Raw genomic sequence first — 26,358 nt, 5'->3', positions numbered from 1 at the left:
CTGTGCAGAGCATCCCAGCCCTGGCCCACAGGTTATTGCCAGCCTCCGTGCTGGGCATAGTTTTAACCTGAGCCATAATGAGGGGCTGGGGCAGGCACACGGTACACACCCAGGGTTTCCAGGGTACGCCAGCTCTCCATGGCCAGGAGAGCACCCTTGGGTGCTGTGGGTGCAGGTGTGAGGTCCCCCACTCACCCACCGAGGGCAGGCTTGGGGTGATGGCAGAGGGTCTGGGGGAAGCGGAGGTAAGGTGGAGGGCACCTAGCGCAGCTGGGTCAGGGTTTGTGTGCAGGCATGGGTGGGGTCTATGAGTGTCCCCCTCAGCTCCAGGGCCCCCTGGCATCCTGGCCCCTGTTTCCCTCAGTCTATCCTGAGGTGGGTGCTTTCATGGGGCTGTGGGGAACCCCCCCCCTATCTCCCACCCATCCCTCCTTGGGATAGAGCTGAGCCCGGGGAGGGGGGGGGTCTGGGGGGGAGGCGGACTTGGGGCAGTCCCAGCCCCCCGTGGGGCAGGTGGGGTCCCATGGCTCCCTGGGCTGTGGGTGGGTTGATGTGGGGTTTTTCCTCTCTGTTTTCCCCCAATTTGGGGCTCTTGGGGGTCACAAGGGCTGCAAGGACCCATGGTGGGAGTGGGGCAGCAGACAGGGCAGAGCTTCCTCCCCCAGCCCCCTTGCTGGGGTGCTGGACTCACCAAACAACTTGGGGGGGGGGTCAAATCCTAGGGAGTGGCCTTCATCCCCTGGGTGTGGGGCTGCTGGTGGGGGAATGGAGACCCTGGGGCTGGGCTTGGCCGGTGGAAGGGAGGGGATGAGCCCCCTCCCCCGCCTCCTCAGCCCAGGGGTCCCCCGCGATGGCCGTGAGTGGGGCTGTCCTGGGCGTGGGTGCCCTACGCACTCCACGGCCCCCCAAATCCCCATCAGAGGGGCGTGGCCTAGGGGGCGGAGTCTGACGGGGAGGTGGGGCCTTTCGGGGAGGGGCGTGGCTGGCGGCGGGGGCGTGGCGCGGGGCGTGGCGGGGCGAGGCGCGGCGCGGGAGGGCGGCAGCGGGACCGCGGTGAGTGCGGGGGCCGGGGCCGGGGGGTCCCGCGGGGCCGGGGGGGCCTGGGGGCGAGCCGGGGGGCCGTCGAGACGCGAGGGACCCCGGGGGGCGGTGGGGGGCGCTTCGGGGGCTCTGCCGGCGTTTGGGGTGGTGGGGGGGGACGGGCCCCCGGGGGCCGATTTGGGCGGGGGGGGGGCGTGTGTGTCCGGAAGACTGTGGGGCAGCGGTGGCCCTGGGGCGTCCTGGGCGCTTTTTGGGGGGTGTTTCACGGGCCCTTTGGGGGTGTCTTGAGGATGTGGAGGCCCACGGACTTTTTGGGGCACTTTGGGGGGTCGCGGGGCGCTTTGGGGGCACTCTGGGGGACCTGTGAATCAGTACCGGCCCAGGGGCCCCGTGGGGCGCTTTGGGGGTGTTTTGGAGTACTTTGGGGGTGCTTTAGGGGCACTTTAGGGGAGCTGTAGGGCAGACAGAGGCCCAGGGGCTCTATGAGACACTTTGGGGGTGTTTTAGGGGCGCTTCGGGGGAGCTGGGGGGCAGCAGAAGCCCCGGAGCTCAGTGAGGCACTTTGGGGGTGTTGTGTGCAGTACAGGCCCTGGGGCTCCATGGGGCACTTTGGGGGTGCAAAGGGGAACTTTGGGAGTGTTTTAGGGCACTTTGGGGGAGCTGGGCGGCAGCAGGGGGCCGGGGGTGCTATGGAGCACTTTGGGGGGCCATATGTTCTGGCAAGGTGGAAGCACCATGGGGTGGGCTGGGCGCTGCGGGTCTCAGTGGGGCAGCGTGAGGTGGGTGGGAGGGCGGGGGGGCGTGGAGGGGACGAGGGAGGTGGCATCACCCAGAGAGCCTTGGGGTGTGAGGGGGACTAGAGGGGGGTATAGCTAGGCATGGGGGGCTGTCCACCCCACGCATGCCGGCTGTGTGGGGAGGGATGAGGGGCTTCTTCCCCCTGCCCTGGGGGGGCCCTGAGGTGCCACCGAGGTGTGGGTGTCCGCGGGGGCCCAAAACACACAGCAGATCAGGTGGGGGTCCAGCCGAGCAGGGGCTGAGCCTTCCCTTGCCGTTTTGGGGTCGGAACGGTGGGATCTGGCTTTGCTGCACTCCGGCCGGAGCGGCTGGCGGTGACGCCGCCCCAGTTGCTGACTGGTTTTACTGGGTGGCTGTAGGGAGGTTTTGCATGGCGCTGGCAGCTGGCTGGGTGGCTGCCCCCCCACGCCGGGCACTTGCCCCCCTCGAGTGGCGGTGGGACCCTCTCGGCGGGCTGTGGGGGCTTGTGGGAGGGAGAAGATGGAGTCCCTTCCCACCACCTCCCAGCCCGGCCACCAAGCGTAGGGCCCCGGCAGTGGCAGTGGCTCTTCCCTGGCTGTGTGGGGACCCGGCTGTCCCCAGGGGCATCCCCCTGACCTGCACGTCCCGGGGGGTTTGTGCTGGGGTGGGGTGCTGCGCCTTGCCTGGCTGCAGCGGGAAGGGACCGAGATGTCCCTTTAGGACAGGGGCCTCCATGTCCCTGCCTCGTCCCTGATCCCTGCTCCTGCCCATCTGGCAGCGTTGGGTCCCCACGGGGTGCTGTTGCCCCCACCACCCCTCCCGGCGTGGCCGCAGCCCTCCCTGGATGCTGGGAGCAGTGCACCCACTGCACGACTCCCCTGCTGCCCCCTGTGCCACACTGGCACCACCTGCCCCGGCCCTGCCGGCTGGGGGGACTGTGGGGGGCACAGGGACCCCCGCTGCCATTTGGCACCTTGACACCCTTCCCCTTCTCCTTCCCGCTTCAGGAGCCGGTGGTGCCGTGTTTGCTGTGCGGGGGCCCAAGCGGACCGGACGGATGGGCAGCAGCTGGCGAGGTGAGTACAGAGGGGGGCCCACCTTCCCACCCGGGGGTGTCACGGGCATGGTGTGAGGTCACGGTGCCTGGGGGCGGCACATGCCAGTGGGGGTGATAGTGGTGGGGGCGCTGGCTTGCTGGCATCTCTCCCTTACTTCGCCCCCCCGCCCCGGCGCACTGGCAGGGAGATTGATTTCAGGTGACAGCTCGGCGGGCGAGACCATGCGGGCAATGGCCCCCCCCATCCGCACCCTGTGCCAGCTGCAGCCATGTGCGAGATGCAGTGAGGCAGCAGGGGATGGATCCAGCCCGTCGGCTGCCTCACATCACACAGGCGTATGGCGTGGGTTGGGGCAGGGGTGGCTGCAGCAGGGCACTGGCAGAGCCCCCCTGGCTGGTGGGGGATGTGCGGGGCAGGAACAAGGGCACCCATGTGTTGGGGCTGGGAAAGAGCCTGGTGCTTACATCCTGGGCCACCCCCCTGCCCGGCAGCTGCCCTCTCAGTGGAGGGGGTGTCCAGTGAGGGTTGAGCAGGGGTGCCTAGGGCAGAGCCCCCTGTCCTTTGCTGCTCCATGTGGGCTCCAACCACCTGTAGCAGAGGGGGCTGTGTGGTGTGGCCCCCCCCCATCCCGGTGGTGGGTCAGAGTAGAGACCCTCTGAACAGCCCCCGCAGGTGGTGTGGGTTTGGCAAGCAGATGGGCAGGGGCTGACGGCTCTCTGGGGGACCCTGTGCCCCACTGTGGATGGCTGGGGGTGGGGGGCACCATCTGTGGGTCACTGCAGAGAGATGGGGGCTGTGGGGCAGGGGAATTGGCTGTCCCCAGTGTGGGGGGCTGCCCCACACTCTCTGTGGGGACTGCACTGGTGGGTGCTGTAGGGCAGGCAGGTGGGCAGGCTGCCTGGGAGCCAGCGCTCGCCAGGCCTCTCGGGATTCACCTCCAGCCCTGGCATGCTTCCCACCGCAGGGCCATGCCGGGGCACAGTGGGGGGCAGGACCACATTGCTGCTGCCCCTCAGTGCCACCAGCACACCGCAGCCCCTGGCACCTCCAAGGTGCTGAGCCAGGCTTGGGTGGTGCTGATGCCACCCCCCAGCTAATTGCGGTTTTGTTCTTGTTCATTTGGCATCTCCTTCTGCCTGCTTCCCCTCAGGCCAGCCCACACCCATGAGATTGAGGGTGGCAGATGGGCTTTAGGGGTGCCCCCGTGCCCCACCTGGGGATTCTGGCAGCTGGCCAGGGCATGATGGGTGGTGGCCGCTGCTCTGACACGCTGTCTCCCTTTCCTGCAGGCTGCCCGCGCGCTCCTGCCCGCCGGGGGTCCCCCTGCCATGGCCATCGTGCAGACACTGCCAGTGCCCCTTGAGGCTGCCGCTGAGGGGGCCGCGCAGCTCCGTGCTGCCGCCCGCTCACCTGCTGCCGCCATGGGCAGCGTCGGCAGTCTGCTGCCCAGCCGGCCCCGCCACGACCGAGCCAGTCAACCCTGTGATGGGGGGCCCCCCGCTGCCTCCTTCCGCAAGCAGGAGGGCCTGCTCCAGGCCACCCACCGGGACCCCCCATCCCCTGAGGAGCCCCATGCAGCTGTGTCCAGTGTCACCCATGCCTATGCTAATGGCGGCTTCTGCAGCGACTGGCTTGATGCCCCCTCTCCCACCAGCCCCTGCAGCGACTCGGATGAGCCCCATGATGACCGAGCCCCAAACGGCCACCTCCGGGGGCCACCCCCCAAGCTCATCCCTGTCTCTGGCAAGCTGGAGGAGGTGAGGGGGGGTTGCAGTGGGGTGGATGGGTGCTAGGGCCTCGGCTTTGCTCCCTGTGCCACACCGGGGCTGTCAGCTGGGCCAATGTTTTTGGTGTCCCTGGGGATGGGGTGGTCTCCATGCCCTTGATGTCCCCTCTTTTGTGCTATGGGTGCATGTGGGAGCCCCCTTGGGCACCCCATGGAGGGGGGATGGAGCATGCAGCGACCAGCCCTTGTCTCCTTTTAGGTGCAAAGGTACTGGGGCTGGGGGCACACTCCTATCACTGCCCCAGGCAGTCCCTCAGGAGGGTGGTGGGTACCCCCAGTCCTCCCCAGCCCTCCCAACTCTCCCCTCTTCACCTGGCAGAATGTGGAGAAGACACTGATCCGCCCCATGGCCTTCAAGCCAGTGGTGCCCAAGCTCCGGAGCACCCAGCCAGGCACTCGCCCGGGGCTCTCGGAGAGCCAGGTGAGCCTCACCCACTTGCTGGGTGCTGAGAAGCCCGGCTCCCTGAGCTGCCGTGCCAGCACCCTCTCGGACTCGGGGCGCAACTCCCTCTCCAGCCTGCCCACCTACAGCACGGGCTGCAGCCAGCCCCCCGAGGTGGGTGCCCTGCCAGCCACCCCCCATGGTCCCCCCGACCCCCTGGGGGGCTGCCGCCCCTCCAACTCGGACAGCGGGCGCTCATCCTCCAGCAAGAGCACGGGCTCGTTGAGCGGCCGGGGCCGGCCCTCCTCGGAGAGCGGCTCCTGCGGGCGCTCTCCCCTGCCCAGCGAGGAGGCCATGCTGGTGCGCGAGCTGGAGGACAAGCTGCGGGAGAGGGAGGCCGAGCTGCGGCTCCTGCGTGACAGCCTGGATGAGAATGAGGTGGCCGTCTGCCAGGTACCCGCATCCCTGTCCTGTCCCTGTCCCCCTCCCTCGGGCAGCTTGTGTGGCTGTCCCCCTGTGTTGGGGGGGAAGCCCTTTTGGGGACCCTTGTATGGGGATACTTTGTGGGTCTGGGAATGGGGATTTTCCCCACTTGTGGGTGGTCCTATATAGTCCCTGGGGACCTCTCTGTTGTCTGCGGGGCGGGCAGTTATACAGACTGGGATGCCTCATCTTGGGGTGCCCTCTCTTGGATGCACCTGGAGCTTCTCCCTGCTGGAGGTGGGGCTGGGGGAGTTCTGCAGGCTCTGGGGGTGCTGATATGGGGAGACCAATGTGCTGAGGCATGGGGAGCATGGGGAGGGGGGCACCACTACGTCGCAGCCCTTCTGGACCCTTCCTCTGCTTGGGGGGGACATGCTGCCACCCTCCCTGTAGGCAGGGGGTGCCCACCTCAGCTAGGGCAGCAGAAGTGGGGCAGAAGCAGAAGAATAGTGCCACCCCTCCAGCATGCCCACCCACCCCAGGTGTACGAGGAGAAGCAGCGGCGCTGTGAGCAGGAACTGGAGGGGCTGCGGCACCGCTGTGCGGCCCAGCCACGGCATGCGGCCCAGGCAGCACAGCGCGGGCAGCAGGTCCTGCAGCTCCAGGTGCTGCAGCTGCAGCAGGAGAAGAAGCAGCTGCAGGAGGACTTAGCCCAGCTGCTGCAGGAGCGGGAGCTGCTGGAGCGTCGCTGTGCCTCCTTCCAGCGTGAGCGCACCGAGCTGGCACCCCGGCTGGAGGAGACCAAGTGGGAGGTGAGTTGTCCGACGCTGCTGGGTGAGTCAGGGGGGAGACAGGCTCCAGCTGGTGGGGTCCTGGCCAGTGCCTGAGCCCCATCATCCCTGCAGGTGTGCCAGAAGTCAGGGGAGATCTCGCTGCTGAAGCAGCAGCTGAAGGAGGCGCAGGCGGAGCTGGCGCAGCGGGGTGCTGAGCTGCTTGGGCTGCGGGCTCAGCTGCGGGAGGCACGGGCCCAGATGCAGGTGGGCGAGCGGCGGGCACAGGGGCTGCAGGAGGCCGCCCGTCTGAAGGCGCTGGAGCTGGAGGTCTGTGCCAATGAACTGCAGCGCCGCAAAAGCGAGGCTGATCTCTTCCGCGCCAAAGCCGGCCGGCTCGAGCAGGAGGTGGCTGGGCTGCGGGAAGCTGCCCGTGGGCGGTGCCCCCCGCCCAGCGACGGGTGCCCCCCACCCGGCGAGGGATGCCCCCAACCCAGCGAGGAGCCCCGGGGTGTTGCGGGGCTGCGGCGGCAGCTGGAGCAGCTGCGGGTGGAGGTGGCCGTGGAGCGGCGGCGTGGACAGGAGCAGCGGGATGCCTTCGAGCAGGAACGTGGCACGTGGCAGGGCGAGAAGGAGCGGGTCATCCGCTACCAGAAGCAGCTGCAGTACAGCTACATCCAGATGTACCGTCGCAACCGGCGGCTTGAGCAGCGGCTCCAGCATCTCCGGCTCCAAGGCGAGGACCCCCTGCCTGAGCCTTGCGACCCCCCTGGCCCTGACCCACCCTTCGAGGAGATCACGGCCACCGAGATCTGAGACGCTGCCTGCCTTCGCCCTGTGCTCAGAGGGTTGGGGGGGCCTCCAGCCCCTGGGATTTTGGGAGCTGCGGGGATCCCCACTCTCCCCCTGGCTCTGCAGAGACTGTTGGTACTGGGAGGGGGCAGAGGGGACCACAGGTGCTGCCCCCTCCCCAGCATGGACACGTTGGGACAAGAGTGTGTCGGCACCCACTGCAGCAGAGGGGGTGCCTGTGAGTTGTGGAGTCAGGTGGGTGCTGATTCGGGGCCACCCGGAGCTGGTTCCTGCTGATCCTCTTAGCGCCCCAGGGGATTAGCAGCGCTGGCTTCAGCCAGGGTCACCTTGGGCAGGGGGAGGGCTGGCTTGTCCCCTCCCTGTCATCTCTGCTGGCACTATCACCCAGCCACTTCCAGAGGGGATGGCATATGCCCTGTCCCTGCCTGTGCCAGCCTCTGCCCCGCGCCCCTTGTGTTTGTCAGGGGATTAGTTTCTGTGCCATTTTAAATAACTCTATTTTTATAGGACCTACCAAAACATATCACCCTCTCCCAGCTCACACCCTGACTGTCTGTGCCACTCCTCACCCCTGCCATGGGGCAGCTTGCCCTCAGTGCCTTTCCCATGCCCCTTGCCTCTGGCATCCCTCTGTTCCCCCCTCCCCCCAAAAAGCCTGGCCTATGCCCCTGTGATGCCCAGCCTGCCACGGGAGAGGGGCACGGTGCTGGGGTGCCAGCTGGGGACACCCTGGGGACACCCAGGGCAGGCAGAGGCGGGGGGTCCAGCTGGGCACCCAGGGGGGTCAAACCAAAGGAAAAGCCTGGCTGTGCCCAGCTCTGGCTTGGTCGCCCCTGGCTCCAGGGGGGGATTTTTGTACTTTATTTCCGTTGTGTCCTGTTCCCAGAGCCCGGCTTGCCCGTGTACCACCCAGAAACACCCATTAAAAACAAGCCCCTGGCTGTGTTTTTTTCAGGGCTGTGTCCATCTGTCCAGAGCAGGGTTTGGGGCTGCCTGTCCCCCTCCCATCTTGCCAGCCTTGCCCCCTGCCTCGGGTCCTGCTGCGGGCAGCTCCTCTGTACCTGTGGGGCGGCTCTGGTTGTCATGCCCTCTGCCTGTGTTGAGACTGGCCACAGCTCGATGCTGGAATGAGCTATTCAGCTCCTCTAGAGCATGGGACAGATCCTCGAAGCAGGGGTGCAGCATCACTCTGGGGGGACTCCAGCCACCCGTACCACCAGCTCCATGGGCTCCTTGGCTTTGTTGCGGTAGGCCTGGCGGATGATGTCCACAGCCCGCTGGTGGGTGATGTTCTGCAGGCTCTCCCCATCCACTGACACCAGCTCCTGCCCGGCCTAGTACCCCCGAGAGAAGGCAACAGGGTGAAGTGCAGCTGCTTTTGGGGTGCCAGGGGCCTGCCAGCACCCAGCAGCACCGCAGGGTGGGGATGTCTAGATGCCTGCCCACCAACCAGGTGTGCAGGGTCCCCCGAGGTTCCCCCTTACCTTGAGGACACCACTGAGGAAGGCAGCTCCCCCAGGGAAGATCTTCTCAATCTTCACCACTGGCTGTGCCTTTGACTCGATGCCGCCGGAGATGCTGATCCCTGCAAGGGAGCCACGAGACCCTCACACCCAGGTAGGCTGGGGCCCCCACCCACTCCCAGGCACAGCACTCCCCCGGGCAGCCATGCCTCTGTCCTGCCCTGTTTTGGTAGGTCCTACAGGGACAAGGGCACTGGACAGTGGCAGATCCTCTTCTCCTCATCTAGTTTTGGAGGAGCAGGTAGGGGCAGGGCTTGGGATTTTGCCCCAGTCCCCTAAATAGGGTGCCCATTGTAAAGGGGGTCCCACCCATCCCAGCAACACTGGTGCCAGGAGGAGGGTCCCCACCCCATCTCCACCCCGTCCCTGGGGTCCCACCTGCGTGCCACCCACCCAGCGAGTGCTTCAGCTTGGAGAGGGTGACAGTGAGTAACCGGTACTCCTCTTCCTCCTCTTCTCTGCCAGCATCCCCAGGGCCATTGGTGGCCACCCCAGCTCCTGCCTCACCCCCTGGCCTCCCAAAGAGGGGTGCAAGGCGGGGTGGTGCCTGCCAGGGCTTCCCCAGCATGTCAGCCCCTCGATCAGGCACCAACCCGGGGGGCTCCTTGCGCCGGGTGGGTTGGGGGCTGTGTGAGTGCCCGCGCCCCTCGCCCAGGAGGGGCTCAGCTAGCAGCCAGTTGGGGGGCTGGCGGCTGGCAGCAGGTGGGGGGCGGCTGGTGCAGGCATAAGCATCCACTGGCACGTCAGGGAGCGGGGTGTAGGTGCGTGGGTGAAGCCAGCGGGGGCTGGGGGAGGCTTGTGTCCGGGCTGGGCTTGCTTGCAGCCCCCCAGCTTCCTCCGGTTCTGGGGCCCCTGCCGGCTTCAGCAGGAATCCACCCCGATAGTCTGCAATGAGAGGGACTCAGGGATCCCCCTGGAACCCCAGAGCCCTGCTCCCTGGGACCCCCACCACCCAGGGAACCACTGGGGTCCTACAGCCCTGCTCCCTAGGACCCCCACCACCCAGGGAACCCCTTGGCACCAAGGGCCCCAGATCTTCCTCCTCCAGGGCCACCCAGGCACCCTGGCTCCCTTCCCTAGGATCTCTGACACCCAGGGACCCCCAGGCACCCCAGCTCTCTCCAGGGACTCCAGATCCTCCTCCCCAAGACACCCTGGCCCACAGATCCTGCTACTCTAGGACCTCCCAGCAACCAGGGACACCAGACCCCTTCTCCCCTGGGACACCCTGCACCCAGGTAACCCAGGTCCTCTTCTCGTCCCCCAAATTGCCCCCATACCCCCTCCACCCAGCACCCTCCCCTTCCTGGTGCCCTCTACAACGGAGCAGCCTAGTGGCCAGGCAGACCCTGTGGGGTGGCACTCACCAGGCACAGGTGTGATGAGGTGTCTTTTGGGAGGGATGTCATGGTGGGCTGGGCGGAGGGCAGGCGAGCGCACTGTGGGCAGGGAGAGCCACCGATCACCCCCCAGGCTGTGCCCACCCCTGCCTGCTGCCCCCACCCCTCAGCCAAGGTCCGTGGAGGGGTCCAGGCTCTACCTGAGCGGCTCTTCAGGGCATCAAAGGCTTCCAGCTCCAGCGGCATCACCATGCTGTCGAACCGGCCCAGGTCAGTGGGGGCCACCACACTCCTGCCGGGGCAAAGGGGGAGTCAGGCTGTGGCCGCCTCTGGGATGGAACGTGACTGGGGCCAAAGAGCGCGTGTGAGGCTCCGGGTCTGTCCCACCTGGCTGGGTGGTATTGGGGTACCCCTGGCACCACCCACCTCACATCCCGCAGCAGCAGGACCTTCTCAGGCCGGTCTAGAATGGCCAGCAGTGGCTGCACCAAATCCTCCACGCTGCCCTCGTGCAAGTACTGTGGGTACAGGAGGGGTGTCAGTGGCTGGATGCCCCAATCCCTGTGCCTCAGTTTACCTCCCAGAGCTTAATGTGGGCACATAGCTCTGGTCAGAGTGTCCTCTAGGATGCAGAGGCTGCTGGTGCTGCCCTGCCCGCACCCTGCCTGCGGCACCATACCCGGGAGCAGTGGCGGAGCACAGCCGTCACCTCGTCGGGGCTGAGGAGGCGTGCAGCAGTGTCCTGGATATGTGGGAGCCGGGCCTCGGGGTTGCTGTTGGGCTGCAGGGCAGCGATGCCCACTGGGCCTAGGATGCTGGCACGCTGGCTTTTCTCTGCGAGAGCACAGCAACAAGGGGTGGCCAGTACGGCAGGGACTGCCCTGGGCACCCCACAAGCCTCCCCCCCCCCAGCTCTATCCACACCAGAGTCAGACAGACGCACGCAGCGTGGGGCCAGGCGCATGCAGAGCCTGCCCTGCAGCCCCCCCCAGGCACACAGGCACCCCCGTTACCCCGCTTCAGGCTCCGGATGACAAACTTCTGCACAGCGCCTACTGCAAGGGAGATGGAGAGGGGTAAGCACCCGGGGAGGCGGGGGTCCAGCGGCATCACTGCCTACTGCCAAAATTGCATGCCTGGAGACGCCCTCCCCACGCCCCCCTATGCCAGGGATGCCACATGGGGCCACGGTGCCCACAGAAAGTGGGACCGGTCCCAGGTTGGGTCCCTCTCCACACTGTCGCCCAGCCCAGTACCTCTGTCCCCATCAGGGCGCCCTGGGGACTTGGCACGTGCTCGGTGGTCGGAGGTGGGGGGCTCCTGGCTGGGTGGGGCCCAGCTCTGGCTGGTGGCACGGCCACCCTTGAAGAAGAGGTTGACGAGGGTCTTGGAGCGGTGCAGCCCTGGGGGGGCCCCCCGTGTACCTTGTACCTCCGGCTTCTCCTTCTTCCGCTTCTCCTCTGGGGACAGAGGTGGAGGGGTTGGAATGGAGGGGCCAGGTGATGCCACTCCAAATGGTGTTTGTGGGCTGGAAAGAGGCCTGGACTGGGAACCTGGGACATGGAGGGGGCTACTGGGTGGCACTAACTGAGAGACCTGCTGCAGAGTGCAGGGGGCCTCCAGGGGCTGTGGGGCTGGGCTTTGGGGTGTCCTGCAAGCCCAGGACAGGACTAGGGGCTATGCAGTGCTATAGGATGCATAGGGTTGGTGGCCAAGTGTCCATATGGGGTGGGGGCTACAGAGTGCCGAGGTAGGGGCCGGGGACTCAGCTATAGGATGCCCAGGAGTGGGGGCCAGGTATCTGTATGGGGCAGGGGCTATAGGATGCCTGAGCCAGGGACAGGCTCCATATGGGGCAGAGGCTGAGCTATGGGATGCCCAGGGCTGGGGTGCAGCATTGGAGGGGGACCCCAGCTAGGGGTGAATCCCACATGTGGGGCTGTGCCCCGGTGCTTACCGGCGACGGTGAGGTCACTCTGGGAGCGTGTGATGGGCTGCCGGGGGCGGCTCAGCGCCAGCAGCAGTGCCGTCTTGGGCGAGTGGGCGAAGGTGCGGCGTGGGTGAGTGCCAGGGGGCTCACGGGTGCTCTGGCCCCGGATGGCCGTGTCCCGCAGCAGCTCGGGGGGCCGCACCATGCGCCGTGTCTCCGGCAGCCCCTCGGCGGCTGGCTCGGTCTGCATGGCCCGCTCGGCACGCTCCCGCGCCCAGCCTCGCCGTGGCCCGTCCTCTGTGGAGATGGCCACATCCACGGTGCGGGTGGGGAGGCCTGTGGTGGCCATCCCCAGCCCATTCACTGCCCCTGGCGCTGGCCCCGAGGAGTAGGAGGAGATGGAGGAGCTGGTCTCTGAGGCCTGAGACAGCTGCTGCAGCTGCCCGTTGGTCACTGCAAAGGCACAGTGGGAACATGGGTTGACAAACCATGGGGCCTCAGGGAGCTCTGTTTGCACCCCAAGGACAGGGGACATGGGGAGATGCACAAAGTTGGGGGGACCAGGTGGCTGCTGGCCATTACATAGGGCTCTTCATGTCCCCTACAAGGTTGGGGACACGTGGGACACTGTGGGACCATGGGGTTGTTGGCCACAGCACGGGGCTCCCCATGTCCCCTAGAAGAACAGGGGACAGGTGGGACCCTGCATGGCCATGGGGACCATGGGGATGCTGACTGGGCACAGCGAGATTCATGCCTCCTCCAAGGCCATGGGACCCCATGGAACAAGGACCTTCTCCCTCCCCACCAGCGATGATGCCCCTTGCATGGGGTCCCAGCCCCTCCGCGTCCCAGCCCGGTGGTTCTGCAGGTACCCGTGCAGCACTGCCCTTACATCGACTGAGCCAGCAGTACTCGGCCACCATCTCCTTGTAGGCAGGGAACCGGCCAGTCTCCTAGGCACAAGGGGAGGGGACGTGGGGGTCAGTGTGCCAGCTGCCCTGGGTGAACCCGATCAGTACCAGCCATGAATAATGCATCCCCCCACCTCCCACCCACCTGAAACCCAACCAGCTGGTGGCCGCACCAGCCCCACGGGCACCGGGCCGAGCTGGGGCAGTGCCAGTGCGGGGACACACCGACCCACCCCCACCTCACCCAGGGGTCCTGCCGGGCTGGGTGCAGGTACCTTGATAGTTAGCATGATGTGGGTCTGCCCCTTCAGCACCTCCACTGCCTTGCTATGGCTTATGTCTTCAAACTTGACTCCATTGGCTGCAAGGACTTGGTCTCCCACCCGAATTCCGTTCTGCTCTGCCAGCCCCCCGGGGTCCACCCTAGGGCAGCAAGGAGGGGGGGCAGGATGGGGCTAAGCCCTTGTAGGAGCCCTGCTCCTGCCCCACACCTCCGCCTGGGCAGCCCTGCACCCCAGCACCCACGGTGGTGATGCCCACAGTCTTATGAGGGTGGGGGGTTCAGCCAGGGAGAGGGTGCCGACCCCCAGAAAGGGCACAGTGGGGATTAGGGTGCCGTGATGCAGCCATACTTGGAGACATAGATGCCGAGGCCGAACTCCCTGCCACCGCGGATGTTGAAACCCAGGCAGTAGTCGTCAGAGGTGGTATAGAGGTGGACGATGCGCCGCAGCCCGTCCTCGGAGCCGCTCTCTGATGGCGTCGAGCCACTTTTCTCCACCACCAGCCGCCTGTTCACCACATCCACCCTGGAGCATGGGCACAGTGTTGGAGGGGGCTCGGGGTTCTGGCTCTGGTCTTCCAGCAGGATGGCACCATTGGTGTCACCCAGCAGAGGAAAAGCGATGGGGATGGGGGATGTTGAGGATGGGGCTTGCACCCACCCTGCCTGCTCCAGACCTTCCTATCCCATCCTGTGCTCCACCTTGGGCTCTCCCCACCTTTGTCAGAGACCCCGCAGCTCTGAGACCCTCCCTTCCCCCCAGCACCCCTCACCAAGCCTTCCCACTGTGCCCTCCGTGAGGCTGGGCTTTGGGGTGCTGGCACAAGGGACACCCTGCTCACCATGCCGTCTTCTCCTTGGAGAACTTGATGCCTGGCACACGGCCCATCCGCCGGACCACCATGCGGAGGCGGTTGTTGCCAGTGAGGACCTTGACAGCGCTGCTCATGGTGATGTTCTCCAGGCTCACGCTGTTCACCTCCGTGATCTTGTCACCAACACACAGCCCGGCCTGCTCTGCAAGGGGTACATGGCTCTGCTGGGCACCTGACCCACCACCAATGTCCTTGTTTGGTGTCCACAACATGAGCCAAACCCCATGGGAACATAGACGGGGGATGCCTGACAATCGCACCGAGGCCATAGCAGGCAGGGGAGGGCTTGTCACCTCACTGTGGCCTGGGGATGGAGCTCAGAGCCATCGGCATGGGGCCATCCACTCCCATCCCCAGCCCTTCTCCATGGGCAGCCTGAAAACCCTACGGCTGGAGGCGTCAGGGAGGAAATGGTGGCTTGCCACCATGCAGGGTGGCATCACTGCTGTGGCACCATGACACTGGGAACTTCCCAAGAGGGTCTTGCTGGCATGTGCCTGTCCCCAGCAGCATCCCTCATCCTGTCCCACTTACCAGCAGTGCTGCCCTCCTCCACCTTGCTGACAAAGATGCCCAGCCCATGCTCAGAGCCGCCACGGACGCTGAAGCCCAGCTTGCCATCCACGCTCTTCTCTACTGTGATGGCATTGATGACGTTGCTCTCGTTGCTGCTGGCTGTGAGGATGGGATGTGTCACCCAGGCTGGGTGCTAACAACGGTGGGGGGCGTCTCTCTTGCTGGGGATGTCCCCAGTCCCAGGACAACCCTCCCTACCCCCAGACCCAGGGAACCCAGGTGTCCGGACCACCCTGGCCACGTGGGTGGGCAGAGGGCTGGGAGGACATCCCACTCACCTTCGATGGGGGTGTTGATGAGGATGACGCGGCCCATGGGGGAGGTGGCACGGCTGCCCTGGATGGCTCCATTGAGCAGGCGGCTCTGCTTGCTCAGGAGGCAGCAGGGAGCCAGGCTGGCCTCGCTGCTGGAGCTCCGCGACCGGCTGCCTGCAGTCATCCCCGACAGCGCCGTGTCCCAGCCCTGGGCCATGGCAGTGCTGGGCACCCCGGCGTCCTGATGTCTGGCTCAGGGCTGGCTGCGTCCTCACAGGGCTGGGGCTGCCCGCTGGCCAGGGGGTGACATGGCATAATCCAGCAGCACATGCCCAGGCTTGGGTACTGCTCCCTCTTAGCAGCGCGATGCCAGGGCCGGCTGGCGTGGGTGCTCAGCGCTGGCAGGATGAGTCCCAAGCACAGCAGCACAGCCTGGGGGGACAAGGAGCTTTGTGACCCCCTCTCCAGCCCTATCCCCTCCTGACCCTTAGTATCCTGGGGGCCAAACTGCTGCAGGGCTCCTGGGTACTACTATGGGGGCCACGGGCACAGGCCGTCCTGCCCTGGGGTAAAGATGCTGGGGTGCAAAGGGGCTTTGTCTGGCAGCGTAAATCCGGAAAAGCTCTGGAGAGGGGACATGGGGACCTCAGCTTTATGCCGGAGGGCAGGACCTGACCCCCCTGGCCCCTCCCTGGGAAGGCTTTGCAGACCCCCTCCCCATCCTCCCCGGAGCCCCTCTGATTTACAGCACCGGGAGCTGCCGTGGGGCGGGGGATGGGCCCGCTACCCTCCCGGGCAGTTACCACGGGGATTTTCCAGGCATGGGTGAAACGCCACCACAGGGCCCCCCCGCTTCGACCCCGCTCGCCCCAACCTGACCTCAATAAATAAGTGATGGCCCCGGAGAGGGGGACACACCGGTGTCCCCGCCGCTGCCCCCCCCCCGCACCCGCCGGCAGTGCCCCCTTCCCGAAGAGGCACTGGGGACCCCCCCACGCCGTCCCTCCCTCCCGTGCCCTCCTCACCTGTCCCCATGGTGCCACCTGCGAAAGAGACACCCGGCAGCGCGGGGGGGATGGAGAGGCCGGGGGGGGGCAGCATCTCCTCCCGCCCCCCCGCCTGCGGGGATTGGCTGCCCCCGCGGGACCGGCGCGGCCATCGGGCGCGGGAGCTGTCAATCAAGAGTGGCCAGGGCTGGCCCTGCAGCTGGGGACGGGGACACACACGGGGCTCCCCCACCCCAAAGGGGGACGGCGTGGGGGGGCTCGGGGGGGGGGGCGCGTCCCCCCGCGGACCTGCGTGGGGCGAGTGGGCGCCCCCCCCCGAGCCCCTCCCTTAGCGCGGAGCACCGCGGGGGCACACAGGGGAAACTGAGGCAAGGCCAGAGGACGGGGGGTGTCGTTGTGCCCCACTCACTCCGGTGCTGTGAGCCGGTGTCCCCCCGTGTTCCCCTCCCCGGGGGGCATCGCGTCCGCGCCGGGCCGCCCGTGACCCCCCCCGCGGGGGCCGGCGCCGCCAGCGCGAACCCGACACCGCGGCGGTTTCAGGTGATGCGCGGGGGCTGCGGGGGGGCTGCGGGGGGGCGGCGGGGGCGGAGGGCGGGTCCCCACTCCCACGGGGGGCGGGTCCGCGCAACAGCCCCCCCGGGGCACCCCGACAGCGAGCGGCGGGGGAGGGCCTGGGTGAGGGGCTGGGGGGGCGCGGGCGGTGCGGGGACAGGGACACGCACCCACACACACATACACCCCATGCACCCGCACGACCACGGCATGCGTGTTTATACACGCGTGCCAGCCCAGCCGTGCCGCCTGCGCGCACACCCACACTCGCCCACGGAGAGCCGACGCGCGGCGGTGCACACGCGTGCACAGCCCTGTTCACACACACAGGTGCAGCCGCGCACCCGCGTGTGCCCGCGCGCGCCACCCCTGTGCACAAGCAGGCGCCCGCTTCTGCAGAGGCGCTGCTCTGCACGCGCTCGCGGGCGGCTGCCGTGCCACGCGTGACCACCAACGCGACCCGCGTGAGCACAACGTTACAAGCACACACGCGCGCGCGCGTGGCCCAGTCGCCAAAACCCGCGTGAGCCCGCGGATACAAACGGCCGAAACAGGGACACCCGTGTGTGCGCTGCCACGCGCCGAAACGCGCACGTGAACACCCACGTGAAAACACACGCGAGCACCCGCGCGAGCGGAAGCCGACGTGAACGCACACGCCCGGACAGACGCGCACGTGAGCGCACACGCGCACACCCACGCGAGCACACACGAACACGCCCGCGCGAGAACGCGCGCCCACGCGCGAGTACCCCCGCGCGCCCGCACCCCCGCGCGTACCCCCGCGCGCAATCGGGGGGGGGGGGGGGGAGCGGGTGGGGGATGCAGACGCCGCGTGCGGTTTGGCACGTACCGCCCCCCCCGCAGCCGGCCCGGTCCCGCGTGGCCCCCGCCGCCCCTCGCGCGGCGCCGCCCCCCCGTGACGAAGCCGAACGTCAGCGCGCCGGGCGGGAGCGGGGCGGCGGCGGCGGCGGCGGCAGCGGCGGGGCGGGCACGGCGGGCACCGCCCGGGAAGCGTGAGTGTGGGGGTCGCCCCTGGCCCGGGTCGTTATGGCGGGGGGGTGTCACACGTGCGGAAGGGCGGGCGTGGAAATGAGGCCGTGCCGTGTGTGTCGGTGCCTTCCCTCGTCCCCCCGCTCCCCCGTGACTGGCAGGAGCGCTACCCCCGGGGCGGCGGGTCCCCATCCCCCCACCCGTGGCCGGGCGCCCTGCTGGGGTGGGGACTCCCTAACTGTTCTGGTGGCTGGTGTAAGCCTGGCTGGGGAGGGTCCCCACTGGCGGGCTGCAGGGTGAGGGGGGTGCAGTGGTGGTGCCACCCCACCTGGGAGCTGCCCTGTCTGCAGGGTGGGCTCGGGGGTCCCCAGGCAGCTACATTGCAAAGGGGCTCCCTATCCCCCACCTGTGTCTCCCCAGAGCTGCCCCAGCAGGGGTGGGGGGTGGGTTGGGGGGGATACACCCATGGGTACTGCATCCCTCTTAACCGTGTGCCCCCCAGAAGATGCCACCGTCCCTCCCTGCCACCATCAACATCCGGGAGCCCCGCTGGGACCAGAGCACCTTCCAGGGCCGGGCCAAGCACTTCTTCATGGTGACCGACCCCCGAAACTTGCTGCTCTCAGGGGCCACGCTGGAGGAGGCCCGCCGGGTGGTGGAGGACTACAGGTACCCAGAGGGGGGTGACCATCCCCAGCACTGCTCCGGGGCAGGATATGGCCTTGGGGCTGTCACCAGGGGTGGGAATGGGAGTGGTGCTGGCCCCCCCTGGCCAAAGCCAGCCCCCAGATTGCCTGGTCAGAGCCTAAGGTACCTCCTAGCTGCCCCACGTGGGGTGGGGGACCAGGTAGGGCACAGGTGCTGGCAGATGGTCTCCCAATGGGTAATACCCTTACCTGGCAGGGCGGGCACGGTACCCCCAGGGCTGACAGAGGACCAGCTTTGGCGGGCAAAGTACATCTACGACTCGGCTTTCCACCCTGACACGGGTGAGAAGATGCTCCTCGTGGGACGCATGTCTGCCCAGGTCCCCATGAACATGACCATCACTGGCTGCATGTTGACCTTCTACAGGTACCTGTCCCCTCCTCACCCCAGGGCCAGGAGGGTACCTGGGGTGGGGGGAACCCCTCCATAGGCACCCTCCTGGCCCAGGGGTGAGAAGGGGACTCATCCCATACCCCACAGTGCACTGGTGCCATACAAGCACAGGTGGCATCCCCCAGTGACACCAGCGCCCTCCTCTCTCTGGTAGGACCACGCCGGCCGTGCTGTTCTGGCAGTGGGTCAACCAGTCCTTCAACGCCATTGTCAACTACACCAACCGCAGCGGGGATGCACCCATCACCCCCAGGTGAGCATCCCTCTGACCAGGTCCTCAGGGCACCCCAAAATTCCAGGGGGTGCCTTCAGTAGCTTCCTGGATAGTGGGGGGCTGTGAGATGGGATGATGGGGACCTGGCACAGCCAGAGATGGACACCAGTGCCATGGGTTAGTGGTAGAGCTGGGAGAGGTCCCCTGATGCTACTGAAGGATATGCTGTGCCCTCCTTTGGTGGGGGATGGGATGGGAGGACCCCAGCTTATCGGTGTCACCTCCTGCTCTTGCAGCCAGCTGGGGACAGCCTATGTGAGCGCGACCACGGGGGCAGTTGTCACAGCGCTGGGGCTCAAATCTCTCACCAAGGTAATGTGGCCCTTGGCTGTCACTGGTGGAGGCACCTGGACCCTCCCTGTGGGGTGTCCCTGAGCTCTGAGCTGAGCAGGGGATTCACCTCATTACCTGGGGCAGGGGAGAAAATGGAGGAAAGGGATTTTCTGAGAGCAGCCCCCCTCCTCAGGGGTAGCTCCGGAGGTGGCCTACAGCCCGAGGTCCCTACAGCCCCACTCTATCCCCAGCTGGATCTCTCCAGGCTTCTTTAAACCCTCAGCCTCCCTCCAGGGCTGGGAGGGGATGTGGGACCCCCCCGGACCCCCTGGGCTGTGCAGCTTTTACCGGCTGGGAGTTGCAGGGAAGGAGGGAATAGTTTTCCCCAGTGGGACTGGACTCATCAGGATCTTGCAGGGGGATGGTGGCAGACTGGGGGACAGCCAGCTCTGCCCCCAGACCCTTTGCGTGATGTGCTCCCTGCTTGCCCCCCCAGCACTTGCCAGCCATCATCGGCCGGTACGTGCCTTTTGCGGCAGTGGCTGCTGCCAACTGCATCAACATCCCGCTGATGAGGCAGAGGTGAGCCCCAGGGCTGGGATGGGGTGCTCGGGCTTGCTTTGGGGTTCACCAGGCACTGGTGGGGATGGTGGGGAGAGTGCCATGGACTTGCAGGAGACTTCCTTCCTGACCCTGCTGGCATCCCTTAACCTGGGGGGTTGGTTTGGGGGTACAAGCACCCAGCTGCATCTCAAGGGGTTATTGGTTAAGCTGGCTGTGAACTCCCCATCCCCATCCAGCCCTGTCGAGGACCCCCCAAGTGTGAATGTGGGTCCAGCTGAGAACCCCCCAACTTACTACGCAGGCAGTGGATGGGGAATAAAGGAGGATGCCAACCTCCCTTGGAGAGGTGGCTCTGTGCTGTGTTCCTGCCCTGCCCCTTGATCTCCCCACCCGTGTGCTCTCCTCACCCCCCGTCCCGGTAGAGAGCTCAAGCTGGGGATCCCGGTCACGGATGAAAATGGGAATCGCCTGGGCGAGTCCACAGCCGCAGCCCAGAAGGCCATTTTCCAGGTGGTGGTGTCCCGCATTGGCATGGCAGCCCCGGCCATGGGTGAGTGTCCCCTCCTCCACCCGTGTCTGGGGGCTGCAGCTGGCCCCTGGCAGTGTGGGATGTGGGATGAGCACTGGGAGCTCATCTCCTTCCCCTCTGCCCCAGCCATCCCCCCAGTGATTATGAACATGCTGGAGAAGAGAGCTTTCCTGAAGGTATTGGTGCTCCTGGGGTGGGAGGGTGGGCAGGGGGACACCCCTCTCCCTTGTCACAGTGCTGGCACCCCTTGGGCCTTGCACCCCATCAGGGAACAGACACCTTCCCGCCCTGTCCGCCCCCCTGACACGCAGCCTCTCCCTGTCTCCGGCAGCGGTACCCGTACCTGAACGCTCCCCTGCAGGTCGGCCTGGTGGGACTCTGGTAAGTCACCTTCCACTGATGGGCATTGCTGCCTCAGGCACAGACCGAGCCTGCCTATGGGGGACAGTGCTGCTGGGGGGCCTACCTGGCTGGGGAGGTGAGAGCCGCCCCAGAGCTCCTCCGGGGGATGCTGGAACTCAGCCAGGCTGTGCCCACCCAGGCAGATGGGATGGGAGATTAGGTCCCGGAGCTAGGAGGTGTTTTGGTCCATCTTGATGTCTCTCCAGCCTGCCATGGGCTCCTGCTCAGCATTGCTGTTCCCACACTGATGGGGATAGGCTTTGCCCCACTTCAAGAGCTGAATGCAGGGTCTGGAGCTTGGAGAAGGAATCTCCTTATCCCTTTTCTGACTGAGCTCCCAGCATGGCTCTGGGCTGCCTCCTTGCTGCTCTGGAGTCAGGTCGTGGGTGGGAGCAGGTGTTTTATGCAGCCCAGCTTCTCCTCTCCATGTCTTTCCCTTGCAGCTTGGTGTTCGCCACCCCACTGTGCTGCGCGCTCTTCCCGCAGAAAAGGTAAGGATGGACACCTTGCCTGTGCATGTGGCTCCCGTGGGGCAGGACATGGGGTGCAGGCAGAGGGTGCATGGATTCCTTGTGCTCTCTGACTCCCAAGAGATGCTTTTGCTCCTTCAGGTGGTCAGAGGCTTGAAACTGTGTGCACACACATGTCCCTGCGCACACGCAGTGGTGCAGACACAAAGGTCTGTGCTGGGCCACGGAACAATGTCCCCATGGGGTGCAGGTGGGGAAGGGGTGGCAGTAGGTGGTTTCCCAACCCAGGGTTGGGTATCCCCACTCCATCCTCTATATCTGTGTCCCCTCGGCAGCTCAATGCCTGTGGGCTGTCTGGAGCCTGAAGTCCAAGCTCGGATCCAGGAGAAAGACCCACAGCTGGAGACTGTCTACTTCAACAAAGGGCTCTGAATGGGGTTCCTGGGGGGCCTGGGGTGGCCAAGATGCGTGCCGCAGAGCTGCCAGGCCAGCGCATTGCTGAGCTTTGCCCCTCGGATCCCTTCAGGGCCACTGCCACTTTCCCTTGGCTGTCGTGTGTTCGTAGGTCCCAGGCGATCCCAGTCCTGCTTCTCAGGATGCCCGCAGCCATGCAGCACCACACGGTGCCAAATCCTGTCCCCGTGTCTGGGCTCAGCCCCACTCTGGGGACCTCCTGGCTGGCACCCCTGTGCGTCTCCCATGCTCACCCTGTGTGTAGCTGTGTGCGGTGCACGGGGGACCACAGGCAGCTGCACCAGGGGCCTTGCAAGCAGGGGTGTGGGGTGCGGAAGCAAATGGTGCTCCCCAGCCTTAGGAGGCAGTGGACAATCACAGCAACTGAGGGTTGAACCCCTCTGTGCTGAGCCCCCACTCTCATTGCCCATGGTGCCGGGCACCCATGTTACCCAGCGGTTTGGTGGCTGGCCCCTGGGGACGGCAGAGTGGCTCCTGGAGAAGAAACCCCACCCCCACCCACCCCCAAAAAAAACCCCAGAGGTGAGTGATTTCAAGTGCACACAGTGCCTGGAGGGGGCTCTCAGCCCAGGCGTGCGCTCTCAGCTCGCCCTCTGCTCTCCTCTGGGCTTCCTGGGGGATTTAATCTGGCTTTCTGCTCCTTCCATCCCCAAAGCAAATGGCACATTTTAATCCCAGCAGAGAGTTCCCCTTTTTATTCTCATTTTAATGCCACCTCTGTTCAGGGCTGGGCTCCCCCCCAAGGGGTCACTCTACCCCATCCTGAAGTGCTTGCTTCAGGTGGACCTTCTCAAATAGCTTTAAGTGCACCATGGTTTCCTCTAGTTATTTTTGATATACATATAATGTACCTATATATACCAAAAAAATAAAGGCAAGTTGTTTATACAAAACCAAAAGCAAAGAAAAGCATGTTGCTTGCCAATTTGTATATGGTAGAAAGGGACTGCCATCAGGGTGAGGATGGGAGCAGGAGGGTGGGCAGGTGGGCTGCCGGCATGCCCCCTGTACCCCCTGGAACTAGGCACTGCTCCCTGTTTTCCAGCTTGCTGCCTTTGCAGCGGCGCTGGCTGGCTCAGTGTGTGGTTAAGCTCATCCAGCTGTCAGGAGGTCTTTTTTTAGCACCAAGGGCTTTGCACCTCGCCACCGCACAGAGGGCTCTGCTAAACTGCTGCCCTGGATGCTGCTGGTTTGGAGAGACTGGAGCGTCCCCCGGCTCTGCCCATGCTCCCACCCCCTCTTGCAGCCCACTCACAGGACACTCTGCCTCAATCCCAGCCCCAGGCCTGCGCCTGCCTCTCCAGCAAGGATATTTTTATCCCTCTTTCTATGCACAGTTATTGGAGAGCACGTCGCTGCTGTCATGGGACTCTGGCAAGCCTGCAGACAGCGGCTGTGTCACCCACAGACCAGGGCAGTCAGAAGGAGCAATGGATGTTTGTGCCAGGAGAGGAGGGATGGAGGCAATCAGGCTCTGCAGGGACCCTGTGCTGAGCTGGGGCAGGGTCGCTGCAAAGCCAAAGATGGGCAGATGCAGCAGCCGGCAAGATAAGGACCAGGCAGCCCAGAGCCACCCTGTGTCATAACTTCCCTGAAGGGCAGGGCTGGCAGAGGCCTTGCAGGGGATGCTCCCCCCTGGGGGCAGCCAGGAGGACACCTGCACCCAGCACCCACCCAGGGTGGTGGAGTGGACTGGGACAGGTGCGTCAGGGATCTGTCCCTCTCCTTCTGCCAGCCCCAGCATATTGCAAATATCTCCCCTGAGCCAGCCATTGGCGGCTTATAAATAATGCAGCCCCTCGCCACGCAATAAGGGCTTGTCAGTAGCTATTCTGCTCTCATAAATTAAAGATGAAAAGGTACAAGGCTCTTGCCAGAAAAATGAAGACAAATTTTTAATAGCTTGCCAAGACACAGGGAGATGGAGCGCTCAGGAAAAATGAATTACATTTTTATTATGTGTTTTATTGTGGTGTAATTGAACGGGATTAGCTGAGAATACAATATATTTCCAGGGCAGTGCAAAGAAAACAAAAACAATGATGACACCAGCCCCACCCCCAGCCTGTGCGGGGACACCCTCCGTGCATACACCAGCTGGGAGCTGGCCCTGAGCTGCCAGTGGCCACAAGAGGCAGAGATGGGGATGGGAGGGACACCAGAGGGGAAAGGAGGCTGGAGACACAGGGGCTCAGGGTGGCTGGGTCTGGCCAGATGGCCAGGCAGAGTCCGAGCTCACCCCAAGAGCCCCCAGAGCTGTAGGGCCAGGGTGCAAGGCAGGGTGGCAGAGCAGTGCACTGCTGCAGTCTCTGGGTGGCTTTCGTGGGTCCCTGCATCCCCAGCTGCTTTCATCCCACCCCTGAGATGCTCTTTGGCCTGCCCCACACCCATACAAGCTGGCACTGCTAGGCTGAGACCTGAAAAACTCAGCTCTGGTGGGGAGCAGGTCTGAGGTGCTGCCCTGCAAACCAACCATGCTGGTTGTTCGCTCCTGGGGCTGGCATCACTGCTGAGAAACCATGGACTCGGTGACTTCACTAGGCTAGGAGAGACCTGCTCCGTGAGTCCCTTGGTTGTGGGGAATAGAATGATCACCTCTGGGCCGGTGAGTTTTGGGGGGTTGACAAGCCCAAAGGCAACGCTGCTGCCTCTGCAGGACAGCCCAGGATGCAGCAGTGGATGCCAGGGAGCAAGAATGCTTGGTCCCTTCCTGAACCAGCTCATCCCAGAGGTCACAGGCCAGTCCCCAAAAGGCAGCAGCTGGGTGTCCCTGGGGTGCTGGGTGGTGCTGGACCAGGGACATCGATTGGTCCTTGGCATTTTTAATGAGCTGCCCAACCGCAAGCTTTAACCTTGCCCATAATGAGGGCAAGCGGCAGCAATTCCTACCGCCACAGCCGGCTCCCCCAGCCTTAATGAGCTAATCAATACTTGTTCTCAGCTTAATTTCCAGCTAATTGCTCTTTAATGACGCCTGGAAATGGGCAGCCTCTTGCAGGGGGGGTGGGCAGGCTTCCCCTCCCCAGTGGCAGGGGGTGCCGGGACGCTGCCAGTGGGTCACCTTCCCTGGCTGCGTCCCGGTACTGCTGGAGGCTGGGGAAAGGGAGGGTGGCAAAGGGGGCAGCAGGCACAGGGCACTGTGCCACTGAGCTGGCAGCACCCTCTGGAGTGCCCATCCCAGCTGGGGGGCTGTGCAGCCCCATGCACCCAGGACAGGCTAGGCAGAGGTTCCCAGCACCCCAGGAGGGTCCTAAAGCCCCTCAAGACACTACGTTGCGGCAGGGGTCCCCTACGGTGGGTTCATGGAGGGGGAGGCTTGTTTTGGGGTGCAGGGAGATGGGGACACTGAGGTGGCCGTGCATTGCTCCAGGATCTGCAGGCCCCAGGTACACGGACAGAGTATCACGGCAAGGGGACGGGGACAAGGCCAGCTGTGCCCTGGAGGTGGCAGCAGAGACCCCCCAGCCTCCTGCCTGCACCGCCTGCCTGCACCTCTCTGTCGCTCTTTGCCGGGCCAGCCCCTCAGGCGGTGCGGGGGGGCGCTGAGGGGGTGCTTCTGTCTGCTGCGGAGTCAGGGGTGCGGGGGGAGTCCGGCATGTCTCGGGGCGGTGGGAACCCCGCTAAGCCGACCCCGAGGTGTCAAAGTTGGCAGGGCTGTGTCAGCCCGGGGGGTGGCGGGCAGAGGGGGCGCACCCCCGGGAAGGCAGTCCTCATCGCCCATTTGGTTCCTGGCCCCGGGTTATATGACCTGCTTTTGGATGGAGCTGGTGGAAAAACCGTGGCGAAAGCGGGGGGATTCCTGCGGGGAAGGAGCCGAGCGGCATCCGGCCCCGCCGAGCCGCGGCTCCTGCCTCTGCGGGAGAAGGGGCCCAGCATTCTCCGGCCGGGGACAGCCTGGGGACCCCAGCATCCCTTGCCACCCGGCCACTGCGCCTCGAGGTCGGCCTGAGAGCCCCCTGTCCCTCCTGCTCACAGCTGCAACCGTTTCCCCAAGAATTTGCTGACGAGTTTGTTCTTGGGAGGAATTTGCTCTGGAGAAACCTGAGCCTGGCCGCTTCCCAGCGCGGGTCCTGCCTGGCACACAGGCAGGAGGGACCTGCCTGCTGCCTGTCCCTTGTCCCCACAGTGGACCCTTGGGACATGGCTGGGACCCCTGAGAGCTGCGTGGCCTTGGGCTGAGCTGGAGGGGTCCTGGCTGTGTCAGGCTGCTCAGAAGAGCAGGAAATGGAGACGAGCAGTGGGTTTGAGCTGAAACGAGGGAGATTTTGTTTATTACAAGAATGAGAGACCCAGCAGTGTGCTGGCAGCACCCCCTGCCCCAGCATCTCCCAGTGACATTTGCTTCTGCTGTGACATAACCCATATTCCAATCCCTGTTAAGCCTCCCTGATATGATGTGTGTTGAATCTCTTGGCTCAGAGTTTTTTTTTCCAGGCTGGGTTTTCCTCCTTGGCCTCGACTGCTGGAAGCCCCAGATCCCTGTGGGGTGGACCAGGAGATCAGCCTGGTGCTGGGTGGGGGGGTGGTCAGTAAGGCACCCTGGACCAGCTGTGACAGCTCGGCCATCAGGGGCACATCCTGATGCCAGAGCTCTGGAGGGGTGCTATGGCTGTGGGTCTGCTGGGAGCACCCACAGGCTCCTGGCTCCAAGGGGACCATCACAGGGGGGGAAATGGTGATGGAGAGCAACGTACCAGGGTGGGAGGAGGGGGTTGTGGTGCTTGAGGTTTGCTGCACCTTCAAAGCCCAATTTCAGGAGCTTCACTGGTCTTGGGGCAAGTGAGGAGAAAGGCGGGGTAACTGGCCAGCTCGGGTGGGGAGCCAGAAATATGATTTACCCCAGTGCCAGACCACGCAGGGCTGCAATCACCCTTTTCCCCCCCCAGATCTGCTCCCAGCAACGAGAGCCACAAGCCCTGGTTGCAGCTGGGGGCCACACTGACTGAATTGATGTGTGATTGAGCACAACTCCTTCTTAAGCACACGTTAGAT

The 26,358-nt window shown here is 65.2% G+C and overlaps 3 protein-coding genes across 5 annotated transcripts; 2 read left to right on the top strand and 1 right to left on the bottom strand.

The window, feature by feature from the left end:
• Window positions 1-1,013: 1,013 nt before the first annotated feature.
• LZTS2 (leucine zipper tumor suppressor 2) lies at window positions 1,014-7,986 on the top strand. Its single transcript, XM_064464019.1, has 6 exons — window positions 1,014-1,053; window positions 2,808-2,876; window positions 4,148-4,615; window positions 4,964-5,479; window positions 5,992-6,261; window positions 6,355-7,986. Exons 3-6 carry the CDS (start codon window positions 4,187-4,189, stop codon window positions 7,033-7,035), a joined length of 1,896 nt encoding a protein of 631 aa, XP_064320089.1. The 5' UTR covers window positions 1,014-1,053; window positions 2,808-2,876; window positions 4,148-4,186; the 3' UTR covers window positions 7,036-7,986.
• PDZD7 (PDZ domain containing 7) lies at window positions 7,961-17,195 on the bottom strand. 2 transcript variants are annotated; one of them, XM_064464017.1, is made up of 17 exons: window positions 15,753-17,195; window positions 14,752-15,159; window positions 14,432-14,572; window positions 13,865-14,039; window positions 13,372-13,548; window positions 13,015-13,162; window positions 12,721-12,781; window positions 11,853-12,278; window positions 11,152-11,355; window positions 10,909-10,950; window positions 10,575-10,729; window positions 10,322-10,413; window positions 10,096-10,187; window positions 9,923-9,994; window positions 8,949-9,440; window positions 8,517-8,617; window positions 7,961-8,366 (listed from the first exon to the last, which is right to left on the bottom strand). In XM_064464017.1, the coding sequence occupies exons 2-17, from the start codon at window positions 14,942-14,944 to the stop codon at window positions 8,217-8,219; spliced, it is 2,721 nt and encodes a 906-aa protein (XP_064320087.1). In that variant the 5' UTR covers window positions 14,945-15,159; window positions 15,753-17,195; the 3' UTR covers window positions 7,961-8,216. The 2 variants fall into 2 exon arrangements, with proteins under 2 accessions (XP_064320087.1, XP_064320088.1); XM_064464018.1 differs by lacking the exon at window positions 10,909-10,950.
• On the top strand, window positions 17,190-21,902 carry SFXN3 (sideroflexin 3). 2 transcript variants are annotated; one of them, XM_064464020.1, is made up of 11 exons: window positions 17,190-17,302; window positions 17,782-17,948; window positions 18,183-18,353; window positions 18,535-18,633; window positions 18,891-18,966; window positions 19,424-19,509; window positions 19,914-20,041; window positions 20,147-20,196; window positions 20,352-20,401; window positions 20,866-20,913; window positions 21,228-21,902. In XM_064464020.1, exons 2-11 carry the CDS (start codon window positions 17,785-17,787, stop codon window positions 21,322-21,324), a joined length of 969 nt encoding a protein of 322 aa, XP_064320090.1. In that variant the 5' UTR covers window positions 17,190-17,302; window positions 17,782-17,784; the 3' UTR covers window positions 21,325-21,902. The 2 variants fall into 2 exon arrangements, with proteins under 2 accessions (XP_064320090.1, XP_064320091.1); XM_064464021.1 differs by having other exon boundaries at window positions 17,208-17,302; window positions 17,785-17,948.
• The last annotated feature ends 4,456 nt before the right edge of the window (window positions 21,903-26,358 follow it).

This window comes from Phalacrocorax carbo, chromosome 12 (assembly GCF_963921805.1).
Source record: "Phalacrocorax carbo chromosome 12, bPhaCar2.1, whole genome shotgun sequence".
Taxonomy (NCBI): Eukaryota; Metazoa; Chordata; class Aves; order Suliformes; family Phalacrocoracidae; genus Phalacrocorax; species Phalacrocorax carbo.
Note: the sequence above shows the minus strand (reverse complement) of the source record. Positions and strands in the feature narration are given on the sequence as shown.